The 21,220-nt window shown below is 39.3% G+C and overlaps 1 protein-coding gene across 3 annotated transcripts in view; it reads right to left on the bottom strand.

The window, feature by feature from the left end:
- The window catches only part of PDE3A (phosphodiesterase 3A), a 319,769-nt gene that overhangs the window by 38,052 nt on the left and 260,497 nt on the right, over positions 1–21,220 (bottom strand). For 2 of the 3 annotated variants that reach the window (XM_082740632.1, XM_082740634.1), the window contains exons 5-6: positions 19,395–19,519; positions 3,456–3,675 (exon numbers count right to left, since the gene is read on the bottom strand). In XM_082740632.1, the coding sequence (XP_082596758.1) occupies positions 3,456–3,675; positions 19,395–19,519 (345 nt within the window). The remainder of the gene's footprint in view (positions 1–3,455; positions 3,676–19,394; positions 19,520–21,220) is intronic. The other variant, XM_082740633.1, reaches the window with a different exon arrangement.

The raw sequence follows: 21,220 nt of genomic DNA, 5'->3' as shown, positions 1-21,220 counted from the left end.
AAAGCCTCATTAGTAGATTTATTTCTATGGGTTAAGACATTTTATGCCCAAAGAGCCCTTTAAGATTGCATATGTGGAGATAGAAAGATAGTATGCTAATTTTCTTTTCTGCCACAAAATAAAAATTAATTCCTTTTTTAAGACCATCCGTCACCTGCTAAAGCCCAAAGAAAAGGAACAAAGTAGAGGTACATTGTGATAGAGAGGGAGTGGAAAATTGGCTGCACAAATGCTAGCTGAGAAAAACGGGCCAAGGGTGTACACTGTGAGTAATCTAGAAAAATGAGCATCCGCATAGTCCTGGCTCTTTAACAGAGGACATTGGAGAAGGTGGGATACTTTTGTTTTCTCAACAGTTTTGACTGCTTTAAAAATTAAAAAGTAACCCCACAAATAGCCTGGCAAGTTTCTTCTCTCACTTATCTTGTTCAGAAACTCCATGGTTAGACTTTAATTCTGCCTTTTGCTCCAGGGTTCTTTTCTTTTTTTTTTTTTTTTTTTTTTTTTTTAAAGATTTTATTTATTTATTTGACAGAGAGAGATTACAAGCAGGCAGAGAGGCAGGCAGAGAGAGAGAGGAGGAAGCAGGCTCCCTGCTGAGCAGAGAGCCCGATGCGGGACTCGATCCCAGGACCCTGAGATCATGACCTGAGCCAAAGGCAGCGGCTTAACCCACTGAGCCACCCAGGCGCCCTCCAGGGTTCTTTTCTTCTGCCTAATATTACAAACGGTCTCAGAGGGTTTTTGTTTGTTATTTAACCACGAGTACTCACTCTAAAAGGAAAAGAGGAATGGTTTATAATTTACTAAAGGTCTCATCACTTTTATTTTCCCTCAATTGTGCTTATATATGTGTGTTGTAGATCTATGCATCTGCCAGTTAGAGATTATTTTCATCCAAAGCAAATTTATTTTCAAGCCTTAAACATAAATAGGGAAGCATCCCATGCAAAAATATTTCTAATTATGAGACCCTATCACTTTAATTTAGGGAATCAAAAGAAAATGACAGACCAAAGAAAAAAGAAAGCAGATACAAATGATGGGCTTACATTCTTGGGTGACACTTGGTAAATGGAGGGTTTATTAGTTTTAAGAATTTTCATTGCAAGATAATACTTAAAAGGAGCACTTAAATTAGTAGCTCAAATATACTACCTCTTATGCCAAAAAAACAGCTTGTTGCATAGACATTACAGCAGCCAAAAGACTGGGATTCAATGCCAAACCCTTCGAGTTCAGCAAGGGAAACCACAATAATTAGTCGTGTGTTTCTGGAGCTCTCTGTGCCTACATGGGTGGCTGCCTTGAAGGCAATAATAGAACGTGGTTTGAATTACAGATTTATAAAGCCCAAACAAATAAAAGACACACTACTGGATTTATAAACATTACCGAACAAGTCGGCAGTGAAATTCTCTTGTTTTTCTCCAAAACTTCTTTTATAAAAATCCATTACATTCTCTAAGAGTACAAAAAATAGACCATGAGGAGAAAAGCTATGCAAGTGATAGATCTTTTTGGAACATCTCTGCTCTCTTTAGGCGACTTATTTCCCACATGTTTGGAGCCCACAGTGGGAGAGTCTCCCTAGAAATGCTGGGAGCAGATGTCCTTGATGTCAATCACTCCATTGAGCTGCATCTTGGCTTGCAACGCATAGCACAAAAACATGTTTCCTAAGGATGGTCCACCATAGACTAGCTCCATGGGCAATTACTGTGTGTTAACCTAAATAAATTGGTTCTGTGGTCAGATAAATTCAGAAAAGGCCACCTGAGCCAAAAACCAAGAGGTTTGCTTTTTGCAGGACTTCTCAGAGCTTTTAATAAAGTGATGTGTGCTGTGAATCACCAAGGGAAATATGGTATGTGTTTTATAGCAGATCATGGTTTGTGTGGGGGGGGGGAAGGGGGAGATGGGATTAATATTCCACAGAAATTATTTTATTAAAAAAAGTCTCATAGAGAGGGTCACAGAGTAACTTTGGGATGGTAAATTAATTTTCTACTCCTAGACAAATAAACTAACAAAAATGATTTCCCCTTTTAAAATATCTGTAAAGAGAAAACAAGTATATATAAAGATTAGAAAAAAAGAGCATTGATTTAGAGTTCATGACTAAATGATCTGAAAATGAAATCTGTGAAGTTTAAAACAGAATATAGTAATCAAATCTAGGTCTGAGAACTAATAGGTGATATTAGATGACCAGTATGTAAACTCATTACTCCAAATGGTTATCCTCATTAACCTCAGCAAAGAAATAGCATTTCGTTCAAGGCACTCTCATGACTACACTTAGCACAAAAGCACTTAACTCTTCGAGTTAAAAGAATAGTGTAATACTATTGTATTATTGTAATTATTATTACTAGTTATTATTACTAGTTATATTACTAGTAATTATTATGTACTAGTATTATTGTAATACTAGTGTAATTCCATCCTTCAAGATGAAGCTATTACCAGAGAACAACAATACAGTAATCAGTAAGAGGAGGTAATTCCTTCTCCATGGCCATGTTGTCAAAATAATTATTCTTGCCATGTGAAGCTTTTTTTTCTTATCTTCTGTGAAAAGACAATGCTTCCTATTTGCAATTCTATTTAAAAATGATAGAGCAGGGACGCCTGGGTGGCTCAGTTGGTTAAGCGGCTGCCTTCGGCTCAGGTCATGATCCCTGGGATCGAGTCCCACATCGGGCTCCTTGCTCCCCAGGGAGCCTGCTTCTCCCTCTGCCACTCTGTCTGCCTGTGCTCGCTCGCTCTCTCTCTCTTTCTCTTTCTCTCTGACAAATAAATAAATAAAATCTAAAAAAAAAAAGATAGAGCAGTACAAGCCAATTGTTTAACTGCCTTCAGAGACCCATTTCAGTCCAACCATAATGTGCCATGTGTTTGTTGAGCATTTTTATTTATGTATTCATTTATTTACTTATTTATTTTAAGATTTTTAAGTAATCTCTACACCCAACGTGGTGCTCGAACTCACAACCCTGAGATCAAGAGTTGCATGCTTTTCTGAGCCAGCCAGGCACCCCTAACTGCACATTTTTAAAGTGGGGATTGCAAACCGAATATACCCTTTAAATGGAGATAAAATCCTCCTTGAAGAGCAAGTAAAAATATTCCAACATAATATATTATATTAAATCACCTGATACGATTTTTTAATTATATGCTTTATGCATTCTCCATTAGTAAGCAGAGGAAATACACAACTACTTATTTTCTATCACCTCCAAGGTTAGCTGGATGGACTCTAGGGACTCTATTTCTATTCACAGGAAACCATGGAAAAATCAAGTTTCTGTTCAACAGAAACATTAACCTATCCTTACTCTCATGTCAACTTCTTTGGCAAACCTACACAGAACTGTGTGGACTGGTGAGGAACACTAATAAGAGTTTTCGGACGGGTGAACCTCCAGTTAACAATGTAAAAGCCTTACCTGCTACATATAACAGGTGGAGGGAGGATCTGAGGAGACAGGTCGGGGGCACTCTGAGTATAAGTTAATGCCCTGTGAGAACCCAGGCCCAGTCTGGCAGTTGTGTTGGCAGAATCTGGAAACCGCACTGCAGAAATTTTGCTGACTGGGCTGCTGGCAGGAGTCCCTTGGGGAGGTGAGGAACAGGGCGATGAAAGAGGTGAAATTTTAGCTAGGGCACCTAGAAAGAAAAAGAGTCTTTAAATCCCGAAATCAAAAATTTTTTTGAAATTAAAAATCGCAACTCTTAAACTCCACCTCATACCCCCCGTGACTCCACCAGGATCACATGAGCACTCAGACTGGGGAGCTGGCCCTCTCTGACCCCATCTGGAGACAAGGTGTACAGTGGGGCATCTCCACCGTGTGAAAGGCAAAGGATGAATCATCATTAAAAATTCAGTGGCAATGTTGGCAAATCCAGTTGAAGCCTTGGTGTCCTGGAATAACTTCAGGACAGAAGGATATTATTTTCTCCTCCCATTTTTGGTTCTTCTTGTCATTCTGACCTAATGATAATAATTAAAATTTCTTCATGTGTTTGTCTTCTCCTAGGTTGTGAAATTTTTAGCAGTCACAGGATCTGCTATTGTTTTAAACATTAACTTATCTGGAGCCGACTTTGGCAGGTATTTGATGCTTAGAATACACAAAGAAGACAGATTTTTTTGAAAGGCAATTAACTTTATGAGCCATTGACATTTTCAGTAAAACTACCTTATTTGTGTGGAACAGGACTCTGATCAGAGTCATTCCCGAAGAAAACATTGAAAAACCTAAGACGATCCGTTTCCGATTAAACAATAGGTCTCAAGCCCAAATTTTAAGTATTGGTGTCTGTGCCAAACTGTGTTTACTCTCGATTGTGAAAATTTTACAGAAAACTGGCTTAGATTTCAAAGTGCCGATCTTCTGAAGGACGAGATCTTCTGAAGTTCCACTCTCCCAAACACACAAGTCAGCCCGCCTTAAATCTGAGAGCCCTATCTTCAGAATAGCCATCTGCTCACAGTTTTTCAGCACTGTGGGGGGGCACAACAACCTACTGTAAGGCAAATGGAATGAAATCATTCGTTGTTTTCTGTTTCTTGCCGCTGGGAAAGCGCACAGCCAGCAGCTCCCCCATCACCGGATGATCCGTGTGGGGAACAGGCAGCTGGGTTTGCTTCCAACGTCCGGTTCTCTCACAAGTTTTATTTGTGACACCCAAAGATTTTCCGGTCCACAGAAAGGAATATGAAGCTTGCTGAAGGGCTTTTGCAATTTTTACATTTCTTGCTGACACCCTACTTTCTTTCGTTTTGTTGCACCAGATGAGAAACCCTGCTCTTTCTTTGAGAAGTCTAGAGGTCGACAGCCCTCCTACTCCTTTTTGCTCAATATGTGTATTTTTGATTCCCGATGGCAAGACCAATCCCTTCCCTTCACTGGTAAAGGAAACAACTCAGACGCAGACGTTAAAGAACCTTCCCAGGGTCACAGCGCTAATAAGTGGGAGAATATGGAGTGAGCCCAGCTGTTCTTAGTGAAAGTTGTTTTAGGCCATACTGCTCTCAGAGACTGTCCAAGGAGGAAGAGAAGTCTATCATCTGCTAGGCAGCATTTGTACTGCACTTTGTAATGACACAGCTAATGGTGTTTTAAAAAATTTCTATTTCTATTGAAAAGATTTAGCTCTTTTACCAAAGATACTGACAAACCTGCATAGTACATAATGTCCTAAACAGCCCCCCCCAAAAAGCCCCCAAAGCAAAACAAACAAAATCCCACTAAATTCTAAACTCAGTTTTCCAAAGAACCTATTATTGTGTGTAACAAAGTGGGTTACAGGTGTCCTGTGAAGTACTAATGGTTATAACTTCTTTTGAATAAATATTTTATTTGGAAGCTTCAGGATAAATTTAATTTTTAATATTATTTCTAATATTTTACGATGAGATTTTATAATTTTACAAAATGAAGGAAATAAAATTTTTATCAAGCTTTAAATCCTTTCCCATCTCTCCACTGCCCTGTAACATTATTGCATTCATACATATCATTTCACAAATAACACAACATGCTCTGATGGAAAAAGGTTGGAAAGGGCTAGTTAAATTCAGACTGTTTGTTAGATTATGGCCAACTGAATTTTCAGATAATCTTAGGAAAGCAGAATAAACATTAAGGAGTAGGCCGGGGGTGCGATGTGGTATAAACAAAGTATCTGCACAGAGTCATGATCGGTTTGCTCAACAAACACTGACTGTGTGCCCCTTCTAGAGACTAAGGAGTAATGATCGTTTGCTCAACAAACACTGACTGTGTGCCCCTTCCAGAGACTAAGGAGTAATGATCGGTTTGTTTAACAAACACTGACTGTGTGCCCCTTCCAGAGACTAAGGAGTAATGATCGGTTTGTTCAACAAACACTGACTGTGTGCCCCTTCCAGAGACTAAGGACGGCGTAGTGAAGAACAGCAACACATTCCCTGAAATCATGGAGCTTCCATTCTCTTGGAAGAGTCAGAAATTTTAAAAAGAGGTGTAAGAGGAGGAAAATGAAGAAAAAAGAGAAAGAAGGAGGAGAAGGAAGGATAAAAAGAAAGATGTCCAACGGAATATACCTCAGCCTTCAAAAAGGATGAATGCCCACCATTTGCATGGACCTGGATGGAACTGGAAGGGATCATGCTGAGTGAAATAGGTCAGGCAGAGAAGGACAATTACCATATGGTCTCATTCATGTGTGGAACATAAGGAATAGTGCAGAGGGCCATAGGGGAAGGCAGGGAGAACTGAATGGGAAGAAATCAGAGAGGGAGACAACCCATGAAACCCATGAGAGACTCTGGACTCCAGGAAACAAACTGAGGGTTGTGGAAAGGGAGGTGGGTGGGGGATGCGGTAACCGGGTGATGGGCCTTAAGGAGGCATGGGATGTGATGAGCACTGGATGTTATACGCAATCAATGAAGTACTGAACACTACATCTGAAACTAAGGATGTACTATATGTTGGCTAATTGAATATAAATTAAAAAAAAAAAAGAAAGAAAAGAAACCCAGGTAGTTATATGTGATCTAAAGAAAAATAATGTAGAGAATATAGAACAGAGAAACAGAGAGGCTCTAGGGGTAAAATTTGAGCAGAGGCCTGGTGAAGTAAGAAAGATATTTAGACAAGTATTGGAGGAAGCATGTTCCAGAAAGAGGGACCTACCTGGGGGGTGTTAGAGGGTTAGTCAGGAGGTCAGTGTGGGTGCAGCTTAGCAAAGGGGAAAGAGAGGGGCAGGGAATGTGGCCAGAGAAGCTGCTGGACAAGGCTGTAGAACGCTGATAGGCCAAGGCAAGACTTTAATTGTTGTTTATTTTGAAAAAGAAACTTCTGATAGGCATTGCTTTAGGCAGTTCTTTAATTACTTGGATAGCTGACTGAATTTTTTGAAGTTTTCTATCACCTTTTTAATATAGCAAAACCTATGAGAACAGTACCTGTATCTGTCTTAACACAACATATTTTCTAAAGGCAATTTATGAGAGGAGTGATTTTTTTCATTGCTAATTCTTCATAGCTGCCAGCTGATATTCTCAGAGAGAAGCAATTCACCCTTAAATACAAATTTAAAAATCCCCTCGATGATTAGAGTTCTTGGAACTCATGGATTAACTAAATTTAAACAAATAGCAGACCTTAAGACTCCAAACTTAGTGCCTGGGATGAAAGTTAAAATAAACCTTGTAACGGAGGAAAAGCACTTTGCTTCTGTAATACTGTTCGTCTACTATTTTGAAGTCTTTTAACAAGCACGAGTGTTGGCAACAGCTATAAAAAGAGGGGTATGTGCTCTCAATCACCAAGATGGCAACAAAGGATGTGCTCGGCTTAGCTCTCCCTCAGAGGAACAAAGAACAACTACTCAAGAACAAGACATACGGAGAGAGTCCTGAACGTGGGGGTGAGGCTGAAGCCCCTGCACCACAGAGACCAAGACCAATTGCATTAGAAGGGCAAGAGAAGAGACTCAACTTGACCACACTCCTGCACCCCCAGCCAACACAACACTGTGTGGGGAAGTCTCTCCTGAGCCTCTGGTTTCTCCAGCAGGAAAAGAGAACCCAAGAGGATAACCAGCACCCCCTTCACCCCCTGCAGAACTGTGGGTTGCTTTGAAGGAGCCTCTATTGTGATCTGTGCCATGGGGATTACAGGGACATTTGCAAGGCTCCACCACTGGGAATCAGACCGTGATGGATAAAGGGGTAGGGGCTTGCAGCAACCAGGACACAGATCTTGGCAGATCAAGTTCACACCTGCAATGCCTAAATAGTAATCTCAACCAGCAGCATTGCTCATCTGCAGAACCAAGCTGGAGGCACACACTGATCAGTGAACTTGGTCGGTACAGATCTGTGTGATTCAGATTATTATTTTTTTTTAAAGATTTTATTTATTTATTTGACAGAGATCACAAGTAGGCAGAGAGGCAGACAGAGAGAGTGAGAGGGAAGCAGGCTCCCTGCTGAGCAGAGAGCCCGATGCGGGACTCGATCCCAGGACCCTCAGATCATGACCTGAGCCGAAGGCAGCGGGCTAACCCACTGAGCCACCCAGGCGCCCCGTGATTCAGATTCTTAAGCGAGGAGTTTCGTCAGCCCTATATGCCTTTGCCCAGGCAAGGAGGTAAGTCATAGCCTCACCCACTGCGGAGAGTGTCTCCCAGCTCCATCTCACCAAAAGGACTGGTGACAATTCCCAGAAGCAGTGAGGTCCAGGGACCCTTGAGCCAAGTGGTGGGTGGCAGCATGGAACACCCCGGAACAAAGCCAGTACGGGGTGTGGAGAATCTCAGTGCTATGCACTAGCAGGGGGATTCATTCACAGCGAAGGCTGAGGGTAGCTCCCAGCCTGTCAACTGGAGAACCTATCTGGGAAACTCAAAGTAGCTGGAGTGACCCCTTCTCCTCCCCAAGCAGGGGGCAGAGACAGAACCCTGCCCAGGGCAGACTGTCTTCTAGCCCCAACTGACCAGCTCCCGGAAGCTGCACGGTCTAGCAGCACTGGAGCTGAACCATGGGCAGGTACAACTGACGGCTTTCAGAACAAAGCCGGGTTTGGTCCCAGAGCTTGGGATGGGGAAAGCTTGAATTAAGACAACAAACAACAAGCTCTGTTGGCTTTCCGGCTGCTTCTCCTGCTGTGCTCAGGCAGGGAATCTAATTTAGAGCCCTGCTCAGTACTGACACAACCTATAGTTTGACTGACCAGAGCACTGGGAAAACTGCATCAATAGCCTTTTGTACAATGGCACATGAACAGAGAGCACAGCCTGTGGGTTCTCTCGTCTTCAGAGCAAAACTGATAGCCTCAGAGAACCAGAGAATTCAATGCACAGTCCAGCCTGATTCAGGTCCCTAAACAAGAAGCTGCACAGGTCTTGGGTCCCTGCCAGAGCAGGGATGGATTCATAACCCTGCTATTACTGAATACAGTACCAGTCCTGACCATCTGGTAAGCCTGACCAGAGAATCAAGGCACTGCGGAGCCGACCCTACAGTTTCACTTGGGTAGGGAACCAAGCCAGCAGTCCTGTCCAACTGTTCTCAGCCAGTGGCACATCTCCTCACTCCATCCTCAGAGTTCGACCATTTGCCTCACGCAAAAATAGACACAAGGGCGGGGCCTACTGCCTAAGGACATTATGAGGAGGCATGCGCAGAAACAAACTGAGCTGACTGGGGTTAGAAGGGTCCCTGCAAAGTCTGGAACAGAAACCTGGTTACTCAGATGCGTAGATACCAACATAAGATATCAAGATCACAAAAAAATCAGGTAAATATGATACCACCAGCAGGAACAACACATCTACAGACCAACCAGAAAGCAATGAATAAAAATGTCATGAGTAAGTTCCCACCTCTCAATAAATGCTTTAAATGTAAACAGATTAAAATCTCCAATTAAAAGACACAGAATGGCTGAGAGGATTAAAAAAAAAAAAAAAAAAAAAGATCCAACAACGTGCTGTCTTAAAGAGACTCACTTTAGGGCCACCTGGGTGGCTCAGTGGATTAAAGCCTCTGCCTTCAGCTCAGGTCATCATCTCAGGGTCCTGGGATGGAGCCCCACATTGGGCTCTCTGCTCGGTGGGGAGCCTGCCCCCCCCCATCTGCCTCTCTGCCTACCTGTGATCTTTGTTTGTCAAATAAATAAATTTTAAAAAATAAATAAAGAGACTCACTTTAGCCTGAAAGACACAATAGACTGAAAGGGAAGAAAAAAGATATTTCAAGGAAATGTTAACCCAGAAAAAACAGGAGTAGCAATACTTCTAGGAAATAAAATAGACTTTAAACTAAAAATGATAAAAAGAACAAAGAATATCTACAATGAGAAAAGGATCATTATAGCAAGAAGTTATAACAATTATGAATATTTATGCACCCCACAGTGGAACGCCTACATACATAAAGCAAAAAACTAACAGAGCTATAAGAAGAAATAAAAGGTAATGCGGTGATAGCTGGGGACTTAATTCCCCACTGTCCACAATAGATAGATGATCCAGAGAGAGAATCAATATGGACACAACAAATTTACACAACACTACAGAGCAAACGGACCCAAGAGACATATACAGAATAGTCTACCCAACAACAGCAGAATACACATTCATCTCAAGCACACAGAGAACATTTTCTAGGACAGACCATGAGAGGCCACAAAACGAGTCTTGGCAAATTCAAGAAGACTGAAATCATACCAAATATCTTCTCTGACCACAAGGACACAAACCTAGAAATCAGTAACAAGAGGAAAACTGGAAAATTCACAAACGCAGGACGATTAAACAATAGCTTCCTGAACAACCAATGGATCAAAGAAAAAAATGAGAAAGAAAATAAAAAAGTTTCTTTGGACAAAAGGAAACACAAGATAACAGAAATTGTGGACTACAGCAAAAGCAGTTCTGATGGGCAAGTTCACAGCACAAATGCCTACATTAAGAAAGATCCCAAATAAAAAAGTTAAATCTACATCTTAGGAACTAGATAAAGAACAAACTGAACTCAAAGTTAGCAAAATAAAGGAAATAATACAGAGCAGAAACAAATCAAGTAGAGAAAAGGAAAACTACAGAAAAGATTAATCAAACAGAGCTGGTTCTCTGAAAAGTTACACGGGTTTTGGTAATGATTTGTTGAACAGGACATTTAAAGTATAAGCAATACGATCAAAACATGAATAAGTGGAACTAGAAACTAAAAAGCTTCTGCACAGCAAACGAAGCAATCAATAAAGTGAAAAGAGAAACTATGGAATGGGAAAAAATATTTGCAAACCATACATCTAATAAGAGGCTATATCCAAAATATATGAGGAAATCATATAACTCATTAGCAAACAAACAACTCAATTAAGAAATGGGTATTTGAATAAGCATTTTAGCAAAGAAGATATATGAAAGGTCAATGGGTACATGAAAACACATTCAACATCGCTAGGCATCAGGGAAATGCAATTCAAACCACGATGAGATAATCACCCCATGCCTGTTAGAATGGCCACCATCAAAAAGACATGAAAGAAGTGCTGGCATAGATGTGGAGAAAAGGGAACTCTAGTGCACTGTTGATGAGAATGTAAATTGGTGTAGCCACTGTGGAAAACAGTATGGGGGATCCTTAAAAAATTAAAAATAGAACTTCCATAATATCCAGCAATTCTACTTCTGGAAATATAGCTGAAGGAAATGAAAACATTAACTTAAAAAAAAAATGCCACATATTCATTGCAGTATTATTTACAACAGCCAAGACATGGAAACAACCTAAGTGAACATCAATGGATGAGTGGATAAATAAGCTGTTTTATATGCACACATAGATTTTGTATATACACACACATCTATATAATGAAATATCAGTCAGCCACAAAAAAGAAGGAAATCCTAGCAATGGCAGCAACATGGTTGGACCTTGAACGCATATGCTAAGTGAAATAAGAGACAAACACTGTGTGTTCTCACTTATATGTAGAAGCTTTAAAACAAAAACAAAACACCAGACTCACAGAAAAACAGATCAGACTTGTGGTTACCAGAGGCATGGGGTGGGAAGACAGGGCATCAGAGGAAAGGAATCAAAAGACACCAACTTTTAGTTATAAGATAAAAAACAATTAGGGATATATGTCCAACATGATGACTGTAGCTAACACTGTTGGACGATATAAAGATTTGTTGAGAGTATAAACTGTGTGAGTTCCAATCACAAGAAGAACATTTTTTCTTTTTTCTTGTCTTTCTTTTCATTGTGTCTATAATGAGAAGATGGATGTTGTTTCAACATATGGTGGTAATAATTTCACAATATATGGAAATCAAACCATCTTGTGGTATGCCTTAAACTTATATAGTGGTGTATATCAATCATTTCTCAATAAAACTGGGGGGGAGGAAGCAGGGATATTTTATAATATAAAATATTATAATTTTATAATATAAAGGTCTAAGCATATAAATTCCCTTTTTCCCAAACCAAACTACAGTGTACATTATCTTAAAGTTTTTAAATGTGAGGGGCGCCTGGTGGCTCAGTGGGTTAAGCCTCTGCCTTAGGCTCAGGTCATGATCTCAGGGTCCTGGGATCCAGCCCCACAGCGGGCTCTCTGCTGAGCGGGGAGCCTGCTTCCCCCTATCTCTCTGCCTGCCTCTCTGCCTACTTGTGATCTCTCTCTCTCTCTCTCTGTGTGTGTCAAATAAATAAATAAAATCTTTAAAAGCAAAAACGTTTTTAAGTGAGAAAGTGTTAGGAATGCTACAGAAAATGGGTACATATTTACGTTGTTAGTCTTCAAGTAGAAAGAGAGATTTAAGTGCTGAAAATAACCAAATACTCTATTTCTAGAAAGGATACACTACAAATAAAATGATATCAGAAGCAGGAAAAGGATATTCCAAGGAAACGGGAGAAGTGCCCTCTTAGCAAGCCTCCAAGAACAAGTCATATTCTAGGTTGTTTTAAATGTAATCATGTATAAAGTTAGAAGGATTAACTTTATGAGCTTCGGAGTGTCATCCGATTTCATGTTGCACATTCACACATTTACACATGCACACGTGGTGGGGAGGATTCAAATAAATACATATTCTCTCAATTTTATTTATCACTTTATATCTGAGTAATTTTAAGAGACTCTAGGAAAAAGACATAGCTTATGAAATATAAATCTTTGAATGACTCAAACTGCCCTAATGTAAAATACTTAAAGCATTTAAAAATAAAAAAAATTTTAAATGTAACTTTAAAGTTCTAAAATACCAAATCCTTTGAATAATTCAGTCTTTAATTCCTTGCTTTTGAGAGCATGAGAAAATGTGTCAAGACACTAGGAACTTTGGACAATTAAAGGGAGATGATAAACAATACTGGAGGAAAATTATTTAAGTGAATCCATCTGTTTTGTTCTGTAAAACTCTCTCAGCTTAATTTTAACTGAAGAAAAAAGGAACCAGCATGTGTAATAAGTGCATGTCTCTTTTCTATGCCCTCAGTAAAATGGACAGCCCTAATATTTTTCCAAACAGACAATGTATCTACGTATGCAAAAAGAAATGCAAAACATCCCCCATACATACACTGTGCCATAATTAAAGTTCTCTCTCATTTCAAATTTTCTGCAGGAAAAATCCTGTCTAACTTGTAGGTGTAGAGAGATCTGTACTCACTGTAAGAGGACTGTAAGAATCTTATAAAAATTAAAAGAATCTGGGAAGGGTCTACAGCAAATGCAGTAAGTGTGAACTGAAGGAATTTTAAAAGCAGAATTACAAAGGCAGCTCTGCGTTGTCGGGGGCTCATAATAAAAAGGCAAGATTAAAAATGTAAATTATATTTAAATATCCTGTTTTTATGCTTTAATCAAAGGACTCCTATGTGATTTTACCCAATATTTTATATTTACAATTGCATAATAATTGGGTTTATTTCAACAATTTAAATTAATGCTGATTGAACTAAAAGATACACTGTTTTACTTGACTTGTGCAAAGAACAGAGTTCATGAGCTCCTTCTGGAAACAGGTCATTTACCTCTCAATGTTTATTCTCCACGCTTGCATCCCCCTACCTCTTTTGCCTATCGCTTCTTTCACCTCCTCCAATTCCCTTCACACTTTATTTAGGTTCTGCTTCCTTATACTCTTTGCCACTTAAAGAGGCTTTCCCTGGCCCCCTTCCACAGAGGCAGCACAGAGAACTCATAAGACACAGCACACTTAGCCCAATCAACATCAACACACCATCACTGCAGGAAAAACAAAGATTTCAGAACAGCAGAGCCCATCTGATCAAGAAGAACTGTAACTGACTTTCAGCTCTTTTCAGGGCACCTGGGTGGCTCAGTGGGTTAAGCATCTGCCTTCAGCTCAGGTCATGATCCCAGAGTCCTGGGATCAAGGCTTACATGGAGTGGGAGGGCAGGGTGTATCTGTGCTCAGCAGGGAACCTGCTTCTCCTTCTGCCTCTACTCTGCCTACATGTCTCTCCCTTTCTGTCTATCAAATAAATAAGAATTTCTACTCTGATTCTTTATGGGCTTTTTTTCCCTTCCAACAGACTTTCAGGGAGTTGCTTAGTTGAATTCAGCATGCATAGGGTATAGGTTATTTTATAAACATTTAGTTCTCCTGTGACAGCACTCTAAATAGGTCACAATGCAAAATCCCCTCCCGAGTAACCATGATGGGGATACCTTATGTACTTAATGGTAAGGATGGAGTGAGGCTCTCACCATGCCTATTCTAATTTCTATCATCTGACCTTGGAGTATGTTACACAGACATTTTTTTTTTTCTTTTACAGTTCATTCCTTCTTCTTGGCTATAGTTTATGAATTGAAGAGTAGGACACAGAAAAATGAGGTTATTCTTCATACTTGGTTCCATCACTTGCTCTGTTATTTCCAGGGAATGCACTAACTATAATTTTCAGATTTTTTCTAAATTGACATGTAATTGACATGCATGTTACTTTCAGGTATACAACATTTGCACACCGATTTTAGTATATGTGCTGCCACAACAAGCACAATTTTCAGCTTCTTGACTTTACCACGTTGATTATTTTAATAATTTAAGTTATCTTACTTAAATGAAGAAACTGAGAGACACAAAAGCAAAACCTTCCATTATCATGTACTTGCCCAAGGAAAGGACCAAAAAAATCCCAATTTTAAGTTACTTCAGTTTGTTGTCCTCAGCTTTTTCTAGCTAAAATCATTCGAACAAAAGAAAGGATTCAGGGGACGGCTGGGTGGCTCAGTTGGTTGGACGACTGACTGCCTTCGGCTCAGGTCATGATCCTGGAGTCCCGGGATCGAGTCCCGCATAGGGCTCCCAGGTCCACGGGGAGTCTGCTTCTCTCTCTGACCTTCTCCTTTCTATGCCTGTTTCCTCAACTGAATCCTTTTTCCAAGCTACACAAGAACATAGAAAATTTAAATTCGTATTTCATCCCTTGAGTTACATATTATTTTTGTCTAATATTTTAATTCTGCTCATGTTCTCTCTGTCTCTCTCTCTCTCAAATAAATAAATAAAATCTTAAAAAAAAAAAAAGAAAGGATTCAGGACTAACTGCGTGAGCTTGGGCAAGTTACTTTCTATGCCTGTTTCCTCAACTGAATCCTTTTTCCAAGCTACACAAGAACATAGAAAATTTAAATTCGTATTTCATCCCTTGAGTTACATATTATTTTTGTCTAATATTTTAATTCTGCTCTTAAAAATAAAAAAAAAAAAATACCAGGGCACCTATATGGCTCAGTCAGTTTAGCGTCTGACTCTTGCTTTCGGCTCAGGTCATAATCTCAAGGTCATGAGATTGAGCCCCACACTGGGGTCTACCACACTGGGCATGATTAAGATTCTCTCCCTCTCTCTCTCTCTCTGCCCCTCCCCTGCTCATACTCTCTTTCTCTCTAAAAAAAAAAAAAAAAATTTTTTTTAAATAAAAAAAGTAAAAAGCAAAAATTAAAAAAATACCTATGAATACAGAAATACTACGCTTTATGCATATAATGTTTTCCTGATAAACTCATGGTTTTCAAATTTATACTAAGTCTCAGACCTCTTCTCTGCTACTACTTTTCTTTCTCAAATATATCCACCATAAACTCCTTCAGTTAAGATTTGGCAGGTGGTAAAGTTTTGATTTTCTGAAAATGTCTTAGTTCATTCCCATATTATTGTGAAATAGTTGTGCTAGATATACAATTTTAGTCTGTTATATTCTCTCAGAACTTTGAGAAAGTGATTCTAGTGTGCTCTGATGCCCTTTAGACAGTTCTGTTCTCAGAATGACCTGTGTTCCCTGAAATTTCCTTTATCTTTGGCAGACTGTAATATAATATATATTATATTTAACATATATATGTAATATATTTAATATATATTATATTTATACATATATATTATATTAGGTATTGTGTAGTTTTGCTATTTTGTGTCTATGTGTAAATTCTTTTTATTTCCCCTTTACTATGTTTCTCCTCAGAGTTTATATACTCTATCCTCTACTAAAACATAATTATGTTACATTGGATATTTCTTATAGTCTTCTATTTTTAAAAATCTTTTACATCTTCCTGTTTCTCATGTATACCACATCCTGGATAATTTCTTCACATTCTCTGCTTCCCCAGTTTACTATTCCTCCCTCTAGGAGTCCATTATTCCATTTAACCTATCCTATTTCCTTGATTACATTTCCAAAAGTTATATTTAGCTGCTCTGCAATCATTTCTTTTCTCATTGCTGTTACTTTTAATGACCTCATATTTTTCTTTAAATATTTGCATATTTTAATTCTAAAATATGCAAATATTTTGTCATTTAAATATCTCAACCTTTTTAGAGATCTGTAAAGTTGCTTTTGTTTGTTGTTTGTTTCTAACTCATGGTAGTTTGTGTGTTTAGTAATGTTGCTTGCAAGCTTCAGTTTGTTCGAACTTGATATAAAGTTTCATGGCCCTTAACTGGTGATGCTTTCTTCCAAAATTATTTGCATGTATTTTTTGTAGAGAGATAAGGGTTCTACTGACCTACTGACCTAGGACCACATTAGTGACCCTTTAAAGTCTCACATTTAATGTGGAATGCTCAAGTTCATTTCCTCCACCTCAGTGGAGTCTCAGATGAGCCTCCAAATTACTGAGGTAACCTGCATTTGCCCTCAGGGCTGCACACATGTATTTGCACACATTGTTCTGTTCTTGACCCTGACTGAAAGCACAGTCCTACTTCTCTGGTCATTAGTAACTTCTAAGTTATAAGGCTTAAGGAACATCACCAAAGAGCAGAGAAGACCAGATAGGTCTTTGGAAAACCAAATTATTATTATTATTTTTTAAAGATTTTATTTATTTATTTGACAGAGCGAGATCACAAATAGGCAGAGAGAGAGAGAGGACGAAGCAGCCTCCCTGTCGAGCAGAGAGCCTGATGCGGGTCTCCCATCCCAGGATCCTGAGATCATGACCTGAGCCGAAGGCAGAGGCTTAACCCACTAAGCCACCCAGGGGCTCAAACCAAATTATTTTTAATGGTGTCTGTCAATGATGCAACCCTAACAATATCATACTTTCTGGAGGAAGTGTCTTCCCACACTAAACAGAGATTTAAGCAAAGTTAGCACTTAAATGACTCAAAGAAACAGTCACCAACATAAAGTCAATGATCAAAGGGAAAGGAAAGTACTGAATTTTTTTAGATGTGAGAAACAACAGAAGAGTTGTGCCTCTTTTAAAATGAAAAGTTTATATTTTAAGGTGATGTCCTGAAATATCAGTGGAATGAATATCAGTACCACATCTCTAACCCTCATAGACTCGTCGCCATTTTGAGGCGATGAGTTTCTGGCTGTGATGTGGTAGTTTGTAATAAATCCATGCTTCTTCAAGAAGAAAAAGAAAAATTGAATTTAAAAGGAAAAAAAAAAGTTTTCAAGGCAAAACAAGAGGGACTAGGTTCCCAGAGAGAACAGAAAGAAGATACCCCTAGAAGGGTGAGCCAAAGTCCTAGGAACTATTCTTCCCTTCACAGCATTATTTACTGACCATTAGCATGGAGCAAAAGGTTAAGAATCTAGGCAAAGGATGCAGCTATTAGGGAAGAAAGTCAGCAGAACGTTTAGCAATGTCATGAGGCTAATGACATGAAAACTGGAGTTTGGGACTGCCGCCATGGCACTGGAACATGAATATCTAACAGCCCAGTGAGTAGCGGGTGCTTTTTCCCTGGAGCCATTTGGAAAATTCTTAAGCTGCTATAAAGGCAGAAGATTAAGAACATAAGCAGGAAGCTACTGGAAATCTCTTTAGAGTTTTCTACAGAGATCAGAGATGAAAACTTCAAGTCAGAACATTCCAAGAAGAAGAAGTCATAATAAATACCCCAGACTCTCAAGTGAGATTCTAGGAGGGGGCAATCTGGAAACAGAATCTGACGAAAACTATATTCCAGTTTTGAGTCAGTACAGATTCTGATTAAATGGAGTATTCTTTATCTTAATCATTCACTTTCCTACCTGAAACTTCACTGCTCTTATTTTATTTTTTAAAGATTTTATGTATTCACTTGACAGACAGAGATCACAAGTAGGCAGAGAGACAGGCAGAGAGAGAGGAAGGGAAGCAGGCTCCCTGCTGAGCAGAAAGACCAGTGTGGGTCTCAAGCCCAGGACCCTGGGATCATGACCTGAGCCGAAGGCAGAAGCTTTAACACACTGAGCCATGCAGACGCCCCTGTTCTTAATCTTGATAGCTAAACTCTTTGTCATAGATCTCTGGGCCTCACCTGCATATCTGTTTCCATCTCCCTTTATGCTTGCCAATTTTGCCACTCACTTAAAATCTTAAGTTCCTCAAGCTTTCTCTCAGTGTGCAGATCTTGTATCTCTTTTCTTCTCTTTCATTATTTAAAAGTCTTTCCTCTCTTCCTCATTACAGTCTTTAACATACTTTATGGTAATGGCCGCCGACCTGTTTACATTCCCCACTAGAGTTAAGTGAGGATTCTGTGAAAGGAGGAAGTGGGTCTGGCTTAATCACTGCCATATTCCCAAAACTAGTTCAGGGTCTGAGATAGGGATTGCTTCACAAATATTTGTTGAATAAAGGATGCTAGAGGGAAGAGAGAAGCTGATGCTTAGAAGTATATGGGTGGCACTGACACTGAGGTAGAAAACTCCATGCAGTAGTCAGACTCCAGATCCCAGATGGGAGAAATCACCTCCAATTTCATTCTGTAACAGCCTTTAGGGGAAAGAAAACCTCCTGCCCACTGTACTGGTGGGTCTTTTGGTTGCTGACTTGTGGGCTCTTCCAAAGGGCTCTCAAAGATCCTGAACCGTATTTTCTCCAAATTTAAATACCTTTTCCTTTAAGTGTGTGTGTGTGTGTGTGTGTATGTGTGTGTATGACATAAAGAGTTTCTTTGAAAAGATTATAAAACCTAAAGTAAATGAAGCATTCCTTTGAACGCCAATAAATACCATAGTCCTGAAAAATAATTTTAGTAAACGCTAAAAATAAAACTGAAATTTGGGAAGTACATCATTAGCTTTCATATTATAAGATGATGCTTCCAGAGATTATCCTCCATGGTGACACCGATTTCCTACTCATCCAGTAAGTTCAAGACAGGATATCTAGCATGGCAACCTGGAAAGAATCTGTATCATCCCATCAAGAGGAATTTTAAGGAGCTAATTGGTTATTGAGGCTTTGTCTCTTTAGAATAGTCAAACCGAACACATCTGGGTATGCACTCTCAGAATCTTGTTTAAGATTTAACTTAAGAGTTAACTCCATGACTGCACACTCAGTGAGTATGAACTCTTCTCCCAACAGAATACTAACCTGGTCGATTTGGCTTTTTTGAGTTTACATGGTTAGCTGCAGAAACAGCATAGGTTGAAGTGAAGGATCTGCTTTTGGTGAGGGTCATCATCACTGGGGTATTCCAAGAATCGGGACTAACAGCACTATGAAGACAGAGCAGAAAGAAAAATGAAGAAATTATTCGTCAATTACCGGGACAGATCTTGCTAGAATGAAGTCACCATTTCCATAATTGGCTTGCCAATCTGAGTCATGGTCTAGGTTCAGTAACAGGACCACTTTACTTCCAAATGAAATAATACATTATCTGAGCTCAGTTTCTGCTGCAGGGAGACAACATTGAGGCATCAAACATACTGGGTTGATAAAAGAGGAAAGAACTTTCCTACTTATCCAGTTAGTAGGAACCAGGCCCTTCTTACTGTACTACTGTAATCATGTTCCTCTTAGATCTTCTAAACATTGATAATTGCATTATTTAAGATGCAGGGAACCTACATTAGTTATGAATGCCACGATGCTCCTTTTATACTCTTTACTATTTATTATTATTTATTATGTATATGTGCATTATAATGTCCTGGCGTTTTAAAATATATTGCTTTCTGTGATCATTGCAACAGTTTTCAGCTTTGTATTGACCTTCACCTTTTGGATTCCCGTTTAGATCTCATGAATATGTATGTAATAATTCAGGTTTATAGCCAAAAGTAGCTTAGGGAAACCGTTTACTTGGTCACCTCATTCTGAAAAAGGGAAAATTTTCTATATATCTGCTGTGGAAGATCTCAATCCCCTTCCACAAAAGTAGATATGATAATCTTAGTTCTACTGGTAACAACTTCATCCTATGTCTGAAAAGTCTTACCAGATCCCCTAAGTTTTTGCTTGTTGTTTGTTTTCAACCAAGTTTACATCTTCCTTTCTGCCTATAATACAGAGAAAGGGCTCAGTTCCAAAGCTGAGTTGGAATGACTAGATTATTACTTATTTCAGACTTTTTGATTTATCTCAAGCCCTTTTTCTTTTTTTTGAAGCACCCACCAGTATGCTTCTACCTCTCCACTGTGCCACAGTTCCTCTCTCCTAAGGATTCCTTGCAGCGGGTTCAGAGGCTCAGACAAGGACCTGCTTCTCAGGACATACATCTCCAAATGGCAGGGCCAAGGTCCTTCTGATCCTTAGTCTAGTGTCCTTTCTACATGGCTGTGGTTAAAACTACCCAGGAGTCAATCAGCCAGCTAAATACTAAAGGGCACGTAAGCTGAGGACTGTGCCTAATTTTCAATTCCCACTCTTGTTCTTTTGATCACTGCAGTCCTCAAAGTCCTCAACAGAAAGACACACAGGACGAAAGAAACAAACAAAAGGGTTGAAGGAGAAAGAGACTACAAGAGCTAAACCTCTAACCAGTTTTGAAATCAACTAATAGTGTTACCAATCAGTCTCCTAAGTTTTAACTTTGGTTTACACTCAGGGCTGGAGACAATCTGTGGCTACCTTTCCACTGTTTTCCCCATGATTAAGGAGTCAACCAAAACCAGCTGTATTTAATGGTGGTACTATTGCCACTTACATATGGTTTTCCCTCCAAATCTCTTCAGAATGAATTTCATTTCTTCATAATGGTGAAAATTTGCATCATTTTCAGATTTTGTAACTAGGACATTTATAGGACTGTGAGATAAGGGAATAGTTAAATCAGAGAGGGGAAAAATGTATACTCAGGCAAGACAGCTGTATTTATTGGACAAAGAAAATGAGTGGGGTTAGATGCTCTTCCATATCTATTTTGAAAATATTTGATTATGAGTATTTATTTCATCAAGCAGGATGACAGGATC

This window comes from Mustela nivalis, assembly GCF_964662115.1.
Source record: "Mustela nivalis genome assembly, chromosome: 7".
NCBI classification, from domain to species: domain Eukaryota; kingdom Metazoa; phylum Chordata; class Mammalia; order Carnivora; family Mustelidae; genus Mustela; species Mustela nivalis.
The sequence above is the reverse complement of the archived record's forward strand: the minus strand, read 5'-3'. Positions and strand labels throughout refer to the sequence as shown.